The sequence below is a fragment of the Homarus americanus genome, unplaced genomic scaffold (genome assembly GCF_018991925.1).
Source record: "Homarus americanus isolate GMGI-L3 unplaced genomic scaffold, GMGI_Hamer_2.0 scaffold48090, whole genome shotgun sequence".
NCBI lineage: Eukaryota > Metazoa > Arthropoda > Malacostraca > Decapoda > Nephropidae > Homarus > Homarus americanus.
In genome coordinates, this window is record NW_024753848.1 from 419,125 (window position 1) to 433,235 (window position 14,111).

Below are 14,111 nucleotides of genomic sequence, written 5' to 3' on the forward strand. Positions count from 1 at the left end.
CATTTTTGTAGAGTAAAAAGTATTTACTATTGACTTCAGGATATCTCCTAATATTAAGTGCGCATGGCTTCAAAATGGCCATGATATTTGTCATATTTCAGAAGAAAAAAATTTGGGGGGGGGGGGGTGCTAACAGTGCCTCCCCCCAGCTGGGTGGGATGGCTGCGCTCGCCATGTTCCCCAACAGCAACTCTCCCCCCCCCCATTTTTTATATTCCTGGATCCACCCCTTCGGTGGACACTACTTAGACATTATTCTTGAGTGTATTATAATATTAACCTTTTCTGTAAAACATTTGTAGTTGTATCTGTAGCCTATAGCATAAATTTATCTCCGTCATAGTATTATTTATTAGTCGTATAATCTAGCAATACTGTTCTGCATTTATCAACAGTAATAAATATAATCATGATTTCTTCTTCCAAAAAGGATTTTTAAATCTCTTGAAGTTGATGGGAAATTAATATGTATATCCGTCACTCCAGGTGTATGTGTTTGGTGGCAAAACGGTATTATATAGAAAAAAAAAGAGATAAATACTGTTGAAATAAATTTATTCAGTACAATCATTATACTAGTTTATATTCGTTCATCACGTATAAAGTTGCCCACAGGTATATTGTTCCGCCCCTCGGTGGTCTGTACGAATATATGGCACCGTCGGAATCATAGTAGAATATTCAGAGTTCAGGGAGACTGGAAGCTTCACTTGTTGCCGAAGATGGCGTACTTATTGAAAAGCGGAGAGTGCATGAATTCCGGCGAGGCCATGTACTGCTGGATAGGTGGCAGGTCTTTGAACCGCTGCATGAACAACTGCAGGTTAGTGGCGCCCCTCAGGCAGCCGCTATCCAAGACTAGGTGCTGGTCCAGGAACTCGTACATCATGAAGTCCGCCATAGTTAGCTGTGGTAGTGCCAGAAATTACCTTAATAAATACCACAAGTCTTACTAAGAGTTTTTCCTTTCATTTATACACAGCACAGGGTATTATCCTTACTCATGCAGTACAATACACCCCGCTTAAAGAACAATAGCCTATACTATTCTAGGCTATACAGACCGTCCAAAGAAAAGGCTCCAGAAAGTAAAAAAAAAAAAAAAAAAAAGATAAGGGTAAACAGAAATATAACAAACATTATAAAATAAACAAGATGTGGTACACTCACTGTGTCTCCAGCAAACCAGGGCTTCTCTCCCAGGAAGTCAGAGAACTGCTTGATGGTGGTGGGCAGCCCTGCTAGGAACTCGTCCTTTCTCTCCTGAAGGCAAAATGGAAATGTATCCTCTCAGTCAGTCAATCAGGGTTATTCAGAGTTAAATGAGGCAAGTATACTATATCTAGTCTATCGCGTCAATTACCTCGTCTGTGTGAGGGTGTGCAGCCACGAACCATAACAGTGATGATAGTAATCTGGCCACGTTTTGAGATGGAGTAAAGATATAATTGTGCTAATAATATGCGTTTATAAAGATAATATTATGAGAAAGTCTTCTTGTTAATCATATCTTCTGTTGCACTAACGTAGAATTATCGAAACATATAAAGCAGTTTCCCCCGACTTACAAAGTGGTAGTAACAAACATCAGTTAAGGCCAGGCTGAAGTCCATGGCTTGGTTGACTATCATGTCGACCCTTATCTGCTCCTGCTCCGTCCTGCCACACATGTCGTGCTGGCGGGCGATGTACCTCAAGATGGCTACAGTCTGAGTGATCTTCACGTCACCATCAATGTAGTACGGCAGCTGGGGATATAACAAGTGTATTACTACATTATATGATCTCATTTTACTTTTGTTGCAAGTGAGTTTGCAGACTTCCGATCTCAGGTGTTTTAGTTAACGCACCCATCGTCAACTAACATTAGGAAAGTCGAAGCCGAGGTTGTACTTGACGGAGAACCAGCAAGTCTTGTCGTAGGTGGGTGGAGGACCAACCTCATAGCGCAGGTCCTCGAACGGTATTCCTAAATACTTAAGCAGCAGACGGATGGGCTGTGCATACTGGTGAAAAAAAAAGAAAAATTAGGTGACATCCCCAGCTCTGTTGTGTGGACGGGGAAGGGGGAGGGACCGATGGTGGAGTGGCCATTACTCGCAAGCGAATGATCCTGGGTTCAATCCCAAGGCAGTGTGAAATTATAGGCAAGTTTCTTTCCCCCATCTGCCGATCTACCCAGAAGTAATTGTCACATCACAGTCACTTGTTTGGCATGTTAAGATAACGCTGATCCTACAATTAGAGTAACTTGAACGACGCACCGACAAATACAATTAATATCAATAACATGTTTAAAAGCAATTAATGTAACACTTCCTGGAGTTAATATTCACTTCATATCTAGTATTTTACTTAACTGCTTCTATTGTTCGATCTTCATGGGATTATCATCATTTGAGTAAAATAATCACCGTGATAACAGCGTGAGGGTTGTACAAATAACAGTAATAACGTACACAACGAGTCTTCCAGTAGCCAAGCACAGGAGCCATGGTGACGCCGAGGTAATGCCACACGCGCGGGGTAGTTACTGAGTCTAGCAACACTAGTTACTTTCTAGCGGGTTTTGATGCTAATTGCAGGATAAATCGATTTTCATTTGAACATATTTTCTTAAACATCAAAAAGCATAGTTTTGCTAATTCATTCAATGTCAGCATTTTACTAACTAGTTTAAATCTGGAAAAGTAGTCTAGTACCGTGCAAGTATTGGACGCTCTGTTCGATGTTATCCCCATTATTAATCTTTAAATTGCATGGTAACTATCCTATCACAAGCTCAAGTACTCTATACTGTAGTTATGCGTGAGGACAACTGTGAAGAGTTCAATCTATTAACTGTATTATAAGTATAGTGTATAAACAGTTATATCATAGAAGCTGGAACACACACACACACACATACACAAGTTTTCATGCATACAACATTGTACAGAAGGACGTGTTGAGTTTTATTTTGTGAAGTTAGCGACTTTTTAAGACTAAATCAGCGACTTTTCATTCTCGAAGGGTGGCAACACTGTCCAGGGTGTGAGTCAAGGCCGATGCGGCGGGTGATGTAAGGAAAAGCAACTACCTAGTGCCAAGTCTTACATTCTTTCAACTATTATCATGTTCAGAGCATCTTTACTTGCCCTCTTATAACATGCACGCTGTATTTGTTAAATTTGTTGAGGATTTTCATTGTATTTTGTAATTGGGACTAATAAAGGCAATATATACATCACGAGAGAGCAACACTTGACATCTTTTTGTATTATGAGAAGTGCTTAGTAATCAGATCAGATACTGTAACCACTCTCAGGACGGGTATGTGTGTGAGACTTTTAGTAAGTGGTAAACTAATTTTAAATGGAAATTTGAGGGGTATCAGGAAGAGAAATTTACGATATGACAGCAATTATTTGTTAAAACGTTGACAAAATAGATTGTTGTGCTATACAGATGCAGAATAGCCAGAAGTTCTTTACTACAATAATAATTGCAGGACAAATTCCCCCCACAGCCAACCAAACAGGGTATTAGTTGAACCAGTAAGGTTTTATCCATGTAAAACCTTTATATTGGGATTTTGTAAAGTGAGAAATTTTCTTTTTTTTGGGGGGGGGGGATCACCTGAGAATTAGCCAACCCAGCCAATTCCACCTAATATCTGATGATTAAACACCGTAACGCTGTCTGAGTGGGTTAGAATAACTTATATTAAGGTAGGTTAGATTAGGGTGGTTAATCTTAAGGTGAAATAAGCTGGGGCTAATCTTTATGGGATCTAGACTCAGTTCTTGACCAACGATATAAAAATGTTTGATTAAACTGATAATGATAAGGCAGCCAAAGCCGAGTAACTGTACTAGGCATCTTGAATCACTGATGTCGCTATCCATTCTAGATAACTTTCACCATGCTGACTTCAGTATCAAAAGCCTCAAATACAAGGTGTAGTGAAATCAAGCACTGACTTCGGACGCTCTTTCGTTTTGAACATATAAATCTGGAATCTTTCTTGAACGAAATGCTATTGGATGGTCGCCCCACTAGAGGTCATACAGCCTTATGTTAAAGAAGCCACCAGGACAGAAAATTGCCAAGGCTAACTCATTTGGCGTAAAAGTTGTGAATTCTTGGAATTTACCTGTCAGAGAATATTGTGATGACACCGAATGTGAGTCCTTTAAGACCAGACTTAACCAGCATTGGCGCACCTTTGGTTTGAGTCCATGCGTGCCCAGTGCCTGCCAACAGTGCATAATGGAGAAATGACCGACCACCCGACCGGCTAAAAATGTTCTCATCTAAGAAATACCGCTTGAAACGTCCTGCACATAGTAGATATCATGCATTAAGTTGTCCTGTACTTCCCCCGGCTAAGAGGTAGAAACATCCACACCAAAATGCCAGTCAATAATATTTCATTTACGTTATGTCTGGAGTACTTCAGTTTCTATCTTGGGTTTTTCAGATCATTCACATTACTGTACATAGATATTTCTTAATGTATTTATATGTATTCAACGCTATAATATGTACAAAATTTAGTCATAAGTTACACGTATGTTATAAAGTAATATACAGTATGTATAGCATTCAGTTATAAGATATGTAGTCATAAAACAGTTGTATACTGTATTTATTTATTTATTTATTTATGATATAATTACAAATACAGTATTCAGGAGATGAGTTCTATTTCAGACCTGACAGCTCCCCCCACATGGCCGTTGACTTGAATGTTCCATCACTGTATCTTTATTTTGGTATGAGGCTTCGAACCCCCAGGAGCTCGTCGTCCACCGGAGAAAGCGCCAATCTTAAGCCAGCGTTTTGTTTCTCATTATAGAAAGTATAGACAAGTTCAGGGTATACTGAACAGTATAGTTAAAGTAATGAGAAACAAATACGTTATTCAGTAAAATGAGTATAGTTTATGGTTTTAGGGGTTTAACTTTTATTATGGGTTGCATAGTAGTACAATTTAAACTTTGATACCTTTACCTAGTCATGTTAAAACTACGAAATACTTGTAGATTTAGACAAAGCACATTATGTCTGCTTAGGGAAAACTTAAAATATAAAGTGGGTTAACATGGAAGGACAACACGCCACAGTAATTTATAATATTTTGTACAAGTTATATGGAAGCTGATAATTTCCTTGGCTTCACGGGTTATTGATGTGGGTTAACTGTGTGCTATGCTGACAACTTTAGATGAGACTTGCTGTACTGCCGGGACCAGCCTCGCTCCATGGTGAGTGAGTGCCTCCTATTACACTCAGACTCAACAGGATGCACTTCCTTCTGCGTGTGTATGGTGCATGTAGTTTGTATTTGAGTGTATATGTGTTTATATGCGTGTAAATACGTATACATATTGTAGTAATACGACCTAGGTATCATACGCCCCCATGCCTGCTCACCAACAGCTCACGCATACCCACAAACACTGTGTTGGCGGGGTGACGCGAACTGGCATGGCAACAATCAGAACCATCCGTCCACTGCAGGAGGTGTAACAGCCACTAGACTCAAGAGACTAAACTTATTTATTGTGTCTTAAGTTTTAGAAACTGTCACACCCTGAGATCACTGACCCCTTGTGCGACTCGACCATGCACACGTCAGATTTGCCTCGCGCGGGGGATTAAGTACCGCGCGTTGTATCCTGTTCATGATGAAGTAAAAAAAAATAGTTAAAATCATCACAGTGCCCAACACGGAAGCATACAGAGTTTATGCTTGCCCTCGTAGAATTAGTTAGTGAATATGTACCTGAGGGGCCAGTGGTTCTGTTAACATGTTGATCAGGGGCAGATATGAGGGTGTTATTGTTGGCCGTGAGCACGGGAAGTAGGGTGTAGGCCGTCCTCTACAGTAGGTGATCATGTTTGCCTAGGTTTTACTGTCTTTGTTGGTCTGTTTTGTTTTAAAGGCGTGTTTCTTCTGTTGTGTGTTTCTTAATTAAATTCTGAATGTGTCTTCAGAGTAGCCGGAACAAACCGTGATCTTTTCTGGCATGTGGGTGTTGGTGCTGGTGTGCAGAGGATGTGCTTGTAGGTGAATGTAAAGGTGATAGGTGGTAGACTTAGGTTAGGGAGCTTATTGGAGGACTTGAAGTATCGTAATGTGCGGCGTATTTAGTCAGGAAGGCAGGAGATGTTGGTGACGGCCGGGAACAGGGGTAAGGTTGGACACAAGCCAAAGATGCAGAGGAGAGGGTATGAGAGTCGGGTCACCCACTTAATAAGAATCAATTATTGTACTTCTAAAGGTGAGGACATTGTGTTGCGACTAAAAATATAATCACATATACTATTGACACGATTTATAAACACCTTTGTCAGGACTATAAAATTATTTACCCGAAAAAAGTTTAATCCCACCCCCCGGAACTTAAGATTTTTTATTCAGAAAGAATTTATATCAACTGATAAAACTTTCTTATGGCAATTTCTTGGTAAATAATTGCAATACCTTAACAGAACGTGAACTGCTGTTTCTACCTGGGTAAAGACAACTTTATAACACTACACTGCCATTTTATAAACAATACTGTACTTGTGTTGTGTAACTAAAGCTGTTCTTGTACTTATAAACTGTTCCAGACTTATAAACATGTCCTCGTAGATATAAAGTAACTATTTGGCTCATATAACCTGAGACACAAAAAATAAATAAAAAAATGGCATTAAAATTGCACTGAGGCAATTAACTTCATCTAAATACAGTATATACAAAAATTTACTTGATATCACAGCATAATGTCAGCTCGAAAATGTATCCACACCGAATTTGTATTATACTCGTACAGTGCAGGAAGTTTTGTACACGTCAAGCATACGACATACGGTGCCTTTGTTTTGTTATCCTTGGCTGAAGTGTTTTACTGATTAACTTCTTTGTATATCTGCACTCTGAGTAAGTGCATTGTTTGTATACCTACACTATATCTATTTGCTGAATCATTGTGAACTTGCATGACGGTTTCATTTTATATCTATCTGTCTGTCTGTCTGTCTATCTATCAATCTTTTGTCTTGCATTATATTCCTAACTGGAGTCTTTGGAGAATTGTCAGCAACGTCTCACGGAGAGTTAAGTGGGACCTGGATTTCATTTTTCCGGACATATCTTACTTATCCTTGTTGCTAATTTGTCAGCTTACTTAATTCTAGATGTGTGTGTGTGTAGGTTAGGCTTTCAAACAGTGTGAAGATAGGCTATTGATTCCGACCGCCCAGTTGATTTAAGAGTTATAAGGAAGTTACCGTGACTCAGCTGAATAGGAAAGACTTAACGATGATTCGAAAAGTTAACGAGTCAGTTTCATTTATCTCGTAACTTGTTGCCAAAGTAATGGAAATTTCACCAAATCTAGCAAATTCTATTGTTACTATGTCAACATTTTGCATTGAATTTTATTTATTTTAGCGACTCCTGGGATAAAAATCACCGAATATAACTCACTTTTGGAGATAATATGAGCGAAATATTTCGTATTTGGGATAAGTTTAGTAAGGTGTATCGTCTACCTTAGCGGTTATGTTGGATTACGAGAATTGGCAATACTGGCTGCTGTCTCGACCAGGGAGGCGGGAGACTCACACGGTCACCTCAGTCGTCGTATTTACACAACCTGGAGAAGATGTCACCCATACTTGGCTATTGGAAGATCCGCGGCGTAAGTTTGCTGTATTTCATTGTTATATATATAGTTTCGCTGATGAATGGCATAAATGATGACCTGTTTGTTGCTTTAGGTGTTATTGTACTGGGTGTCACGCTGTATTAATGCTGATACTTATGGGCCATGGTGTCGCCCGGTGAGCGTGACGCCACTTTGATGGTTCTCATTGTGATCTATGGAACCATCTCGTATCTTATATGAGAGGTGTCTCCGTGTTATACCTCATGTTTATATTGTTTTTACCTCTTTTTACTTGACACGTATCTTGGCTAGTGTATAATATGGTGGTAGTGAACTTGCCACGTCACGTGAAACTCATCATAATGTATCATTGGGACGCGGACAACACAAGGTTACTTATTTAATTGCCTCCTTCGTGAATACTCCTGGCCATCAAGTAAATTATACTAAACTAATTTTAACAAGTTAGGTGAATAGTTCCTCACTAGGATCAAGGACAGTGTATGACTCAGGAGCCCCTCACTAACGGTGTGTAATTTTGTGTAAGTTGCCACCAACCGAATATCAGGATTTTATCTTTGCAATCAATAGTTTAGACAATTCTTAGACACTTTGCCCTCTACAGTAGATATTTTGCTGTGACCGGCTAAGTTCCGACTAACTATTTTACCGCGAGTGCGCGCTGATTGGCTACTCGTCCATTACCGGCGAACATGAGAAATATGTGTGACTGGCGGCATTTGGCATTTATTTTGCCTCGAATCGACCGTTGTGGAGCTGCAGCATACCTAACCATAAGTTGTTCGAGTTTAATTTTACCACAGATGCTCTTATTATAAAAAAAGCGACATTTACATGAACCCAACCCAACCTGACCTGACCCAACCAACGAAACCTATCTAACCTCATCTAACTTCCTAACCGGGAGGCGGACCCCGCGTTATATTACCGGTACACATCAAGTACTTAGCCAATCAGAGCGCGCACACGGTAAAATAGCGTTAGTAGGAACTTAGCCGGGCACGGCAAATATCCACGGATCTTTTTATGACGTTTCTTAAAAAAATTATCTAACCCAGACTCCTTAACTCGCTGATCTGACATTCTGCCTCATTTACACACGTCTTAATTGTTTCTCTTACTTTGACAAAACCCATTTACATCATTTATGGCTTATTTATTTATTGTATTACTTTTATCTTAAAATTTATTTGCTCTTACTAATTTTATTAGTTTATCATTATTATTAATCTATTATACCTCCAACCCCCGCCCCCCCCACCTTGATGTAGGCCATTATAAAATTACCTGTGCCCCGTGGGCTAAAGCTTCCGCATAAAAAGAGCGAAAACTCTCTTTCTTCTGCGAGAAACATCAATGAAAAAAGTGTCTTGAAATTGTCTAAACTATTGATTTACAAAATAGAATTCTCGAGATTCAGTTGATGTGCTTGCACAAAAATACCAACAGGAGTTAGGAGCTCCTCCTAGGAGGGGGCAGTGTATTAGACCAGAACCTCACCAGGGACTGTCTGGAGCCAACGTTGTTCAATCAACAACAATACCTCGGGGAGATTTATGGTTAAAACAAATTGCAGTTGATGGCATATTCATGGAAATTTTTTATATGCCCTGTACTAATGTTACATTTTTTTTCCGGCTGGCACAGCCGATTAGACTTCTTGAAGATACACTGGCACAGGTTTGAAGATAAAATATACAGGTGTGGGACCAGCCCCCGAACCGACAAGTCATGTTGGTTCGATATCAAGAACGACATGGTCCTAGATTTCCCAAATGTAAGTATTTGAATGAAATTGAGTAAATTTGTCTTATTCATGACGGTGAAGTTTGTCTTAATTTTATTTCATTTATTTTACTAATTGTCATTACCCAAAACCAGCTAAATGGACCTGCAACTAAAATAAAAAACTTGATAATGTGTAACTTTATTGTACTCGTGTATATTTTATTGAATGGTAATGTATTTTAGTAACTGAAAAAGCTATGAGAATGATTGTAATATACCGTATACCACCCAGGATACTTTTAAGAATAACTACTGTGGATGGCAGTGGTTACCATAACACATCAACACTGATTTTCTAGGGTCAGTATATTTAACCATTTACTGAAAATTGAATATTCGGTTTGAAATTTAAAAAATTATAAATGCAACTGTACTGTACAGTATATTTACTTTTACTTTTTTTTTACTTTTATCCTCTTGCACTAATCATTTATTTAGCGCTCAGGCGTCGATCCCACCGACTCTTTTCGCTATATTCTTCACCAAAAGGTCAGCTGTACTAGCCGCCAGGCGTCAGTCTTTGTCTCTGTCACGCTTTTGTTGTAAAATACTGGGCATGCACCGGCTCCTGAATGTACCTGAACCCGCTCCAGTGTTGGTCAAGTCTTCTCTTGAAAGAGCTCACACTCGGTGCCGTCACAACACGGTTTTCCGGACTTGCGGCTTCTTCAATCTTGAGCTGTGACCCCTTGTGGGGCGAGCGTCCGCCAGCTCCAAGTAAGGACACTCAACTGAGTAGTGCCCCCTGAGATTAAAGACCAGTAGTTACACACTCCATTATACAGTACTGTACTAGCACTTGTAAATAACACAAAATATACTATTAAAGTATGATAATAATAAAACTAACTTAAATGGGGTAATAATGAATTTTAACTTTCAAATAGTGTACCAGTATGTTTTGTCATGAATGAAATGTCTGGAACCCAGTAATATGGTACAGTGTGAGACAAACCACTCAAATATTAACCCTGCCAAAACCAACTGTTGCGAGCCTGCCTATCTTCTTGCCCTCTGTTAAAAACTCAGTGGTTGCCCATGCTGGTGTTTATCTTGAATTAGCCAAATATGTCATGGTACTGTATTTATTAGCATACCATGTTAAAAAAATTTCAGAAATTGTGTGGTTTTTTAAATTGTTTATTATTCACGAGTTAACGATTGGCCAAGAAAATCTATCTTCAAATAACCTAGAAATTTGCCAGTCCCTGCTTAGTAGACACTGGCTATTCAATGAAGTTGAGCAGGTACCCTTGTGCACTGGTCTCTGAACCTCTTTCCACTGATTAGAATTTGTAAAACTTCATAGACGTTAATTTTATTTCTCAACAGTTTTTGTAGCAATTAACAGGATTCTGCCTCTCTGATAGCTGCAATGTTTTGTAAGCAGTTTCTCATAAGTTTTATTGAGATGTACAGTAGCTAAAACGACTATCTGTGCAGGTGGGGGTCTATATGCTCCGAAATTTCATGTGTGACTAGTGACAGCCATGGTCTCATATTGTTTCCCCACAAACTACACACAGATATCATGTAGTTGTTTTAGCAACTGTACAGGTATACATATTTAGGCATTTTCACATTGCTGTTTATATGTAACTACAGTATTTATTTATATAAATTTTTATTAATGGGGCCATTTTCTTGATTGTAATTGGTTTTTATTCACAGCTTCCATACTACATTGATGATGACAAGAAGGTCACTCAGAGTAATGCGATCATGCGTTACATTGCACGAAAGCATGACCTGTGTGGCAAGACAGAAGAGGAGAAGATTCGTGTCGATATCCTCGAGAATCAGGCCATGGACTTTAGAAATGGCTTTGTCAGGCTCTGTTATCTTGAGTTTGTAAGTGTTCTTGAAGTTTGTACCTACATGCTGGTGCTACAGTGAAATACAAGTACTGTACTGTATTTACTTTTATTACAGTATAGTACAAACTCTAGTGTATTCCCTTTAAAAAACAATGCCTGTCCAGTTAGGAAAAAGTGACATAAGATCCTAGAGACAGATTTTACTATTTTTATGGGTAACTCCAATTTTCAGGTATTTTATTCATATACACTACCAATTCCAGCTAAGTAATGGGTTGGATAGCTCTGCAGAAAGATAATTGTAGTGAGTAAGAGCACAGACCAGTTTTTCATATGGTGTGCTAATTGATAGTCTTACTGAATTTTGCCTTCACTCGCCAGAACCTTCAGAAGCAGCGGTACCTAGATGCTCTTCCCAACACCATAAAGATGTTCTCGGCTTTCCTAGGAGATCGGAAATGGTTTGCTGGAGAGAATGTAAGTACACATTTTACCTTTGTTCTCTGTACTTAATGATTTGACCATTACTGTTGATGGCACACTGATTCTGTATGTAAAATATTGTTGGTTGAATATTGTTGGGAATGAAATAAAAGGAAACCCAGTGTGCCGCAGATCAAAATATCAAATTGTGTTCAGTGTAACATGGGGTTCAATGGGATACATTCCCAGCCAGTCCAACACCCATATGCATCACTTGGTTAGAGGGGGGATCCTAGACTAATAATATAAATAAAAACAATTAAACACCCGCCACATTATTAACAAGAAGCCTGGTCATCATCACTTGTCCCCTTCGAGGCTAAGGGGACTCTTTGTAGGTGGAGTAGAGACATCACTCTCAATTGCCTCTGGGGAGGCTGCAGACAGAGTGGGAGTTGGAGCCCTAGAACAAGCTTGCTTGACATAAAAAGAGTTGCACTGCTCTCACATCAGTTGCAAAATCACACGTCACAAAAACAGTGAAGCACTTAAGTCACAAAAATGGAGTACCCTATGAACATTAGTGATGGTTTCACTGTAAGGGAGGAAAAAACACCGATGATAAGTAACACAGATACTGATAACAGTTGGGTTGACGATCACGGGCAGAGGGATCACCATGGAACAAAGCGCGGGACTAGAGGACCTGGTGGCAGCATGTGGGTAGATGCCGCTGTGGGTGACAAGTGCAACGAGAGAGGGGTGCCATATTCCATGCGTGGTTGGCTGGACCATCGCTCATGCTTTTTTATTTTATCATAAATATGAAGGTGGTCTTAAAACATCAAGTTTGTTAAAGTGAAATATAAATTGGGGGATACCTGTACAGTACTTGATGGGCAAAGTTGGTGCATATCTTACCCTTATGCAGAATTAGTCATTCATTTTTCCTCTGTTTATTTCTTCAATTCTTTTGAAGGAATTTTAATTTGACATCAGTTGTAACTTTTTAACCATGTTAATGTCTCTTGTCTCTTATTTCATAAAATAAGGTGCAAATTAAAAAAAAAAAAAATATTGTAAATTGTTTAAAACTAAACAAATAAAAAATTGCTTTACTGAAGATAGTAAAATCTATTTTGGATAGAAGTAAGGCCAATATGTCTAATTGTTTATCGAATTATGGAACATTAATTTCTACTAAATCAGGCTGGCTATTGTCACCACTGCATATTATCAGGGCTCTGTGATTCATCATCATACAGGGTATTCTACCCAGTACTCATATTAGTGACTTCTGTTCCCACAGATCACATTTGTGGACTTCATAATGTATGAGCTGCTGGATCAGCACTTGCAGCTCAGTGATATCTGCCTCAAGGATGCCAAGAACCTTAAGGAATTCCAAAAGCGAGTGGAAGAACTGGAGCCGATCAAGAAGTACATGTCTTCACCCAGGTTCCTGAAGGTTCCATTAAACAATAAAATGGCCAAGTTTGGAGCTAATTAAGTACAGGGTACTGTAATAATTTTGTTGTCATATGAACCTTGAATACTGTGATGAAGTCTATAAACATGAGATATAGTATGGAAGTACAGTACAAGAGGCATTATTGTGTCCTGAGTTAAAAAATTCCTTGGCTTTACAAATATTATACTTGAAAGAAATGTGTGCCATCGATTGTCATGAATTCACTTAGTAAATGGTCATATGGGAAACAAAGTATTCATGGTCTTCCATTTCACCAAATTGTTCTTTACTTGCCATTTAATGAACATGTATTTGCTTATTCACTGTTAGTGGATCTTGTTTACTGTATAGATCGGTTGGAGAATATTTTGAGAGAAGTAATTATACTAAGTATTGTAGTGTACTGTATTTGTGTAACTGATGGTAGTACAGTATGGCAGTGCCAATCAAAAAAGCATTGATAAGTAGTGTTTGAGAGTTATTATGTGAAGTACATTGCTCATGGTTAATTTAGTGAAGTAAGCTATAGTGTACAAGCACTGGTATAGTACTGTAGTTTTAAGCAGTCTTTTGTTTCATGGTTCTTATCTGATTAGCAATTAGCTTATATATTTTATACCGTGTAACCTGATCATATCTTATTGTACTGGAGAACAAATAACTTAGTTTGGTTCATGTGAACAGTGAATGGTGTAGTAAATATAGATTAATAAATTTTCTAGACTAATTGATTCTTTGATTTCAATCTGCAAGTATAGAACCCAAGTCACAGCATTCCCCTGATTTGTTCTTAGCAGCTCTGTAGGTAAACCTAATATACAAACTACTGTATAAGCGAGTTTATAACTTACTAACTTTAGTAATTTAAGTAAAGTTGAGTTAGTGTATTAGAATAGCAAAGGATGTCTCTTACTTACATTTACTCTCTTCACCAATGATCGGCTC

The 14,111-nt window shown here is 38.7% G+C and overlaps 2 protein-coding genes across 2 annotated transcripts; one reads left to right on the plus strand and one right to left on the minus strand.

The window, feature by feature from the left end:
• Positions 1-538: 538 nt before the first annotated feature.
• LOC121855619 (glutathione S-transferase Mu 1-like) lies at positions 539-2,566 on the minus strand. The gene is made up of 5 exons (XM_042350681.1): positions 2,460-2,566; positions 1,866-2,006; positions 1,569-1,748; positions 1,171-1,263; positions 539-907 (listed from the first exon to the last, which is right to left on the minus strand). The coding sequence occupies exons 1-5, from the start codon at positions 2,493-2,495 to the stop codon at positions 707-709; spliced, it is 651 nt and encodes a 216-aa protein (XP_042206615.1). The 5' UTR covers positions 2,496-2,566; the 3' UTR covers positions 539-706.
• A 1,490-nt stretch (positions 2,567-4,056) lies between these two features.
• Positions 4,057-13,893, plus strand: LOC121855624 (glutathione S-transferase Mu 4-like). Its single transcript, XM_042350686.1, has 6 exons — positions 4,057-4,165; positions 7,484-7,679; positions 9,306-9,444; positions 11,127-11,306; positions 11,654-11,749; positions 13,005-13,893. Exons 1-6 carry the CDS (start codon positions 4,057-4,059, stop codon positions 13,203-13,205), a joined length of 921 nt encoding a protein of 306 aa, XP_042206620.1. The 3' UTR covers positions 13,206-13,893.
• The last annotated feature ends 218 nt before the right edge of the window (positions 13,894-14,111 follow it).

Excerpts from the sequence above, each read along its gene's own strand:
- LOC121855619 (XM_042350681.1), bottom strand. The coding sequence starts at position 2,495 with ATGGCTCCTGTGCTTGGCTACTGGAAGACTCGTTGT. Across the intron at positions 2,007-2,459 it reads GCTACTGGAAGACTCGTTGT|TATGCACAGCCCATCCGTCT; the intron begins GTACGTTATTAC and ends TTTTTTCACCAG. Across the intron at positions 1,264-1,568 it reads ATGTTTGTTACTACCACTTT|GAGAGAAAGGACGAGTTCCT; the intron begins GTAAGTCGGGGG and ends TTTTGCCTTCAG.
- LOC121855624 (XM_042350686.1), top strand. The coding sequence starts at position 4,057 with ATGTTAAAGAAGCCACCAGGACAGAAAATTGCCAAGGCTAACTCATTT. Across the intron at positions 9,445-11,126 it reads TGGTCCTAGATTTCCCAAAT|CTTCCATACTACATTGATGA; the intron begins GTAAGTATTTGA and ends TTTTATTCACAG. Across the intron at positions 11,307-11,653 it reads GGCTCTGTTATCTTGAGTTT|AACCTTCAGAAGCAGCGGTA; the intron begins GTAAGTGTTCTT and ends TTCACTCGCCAG.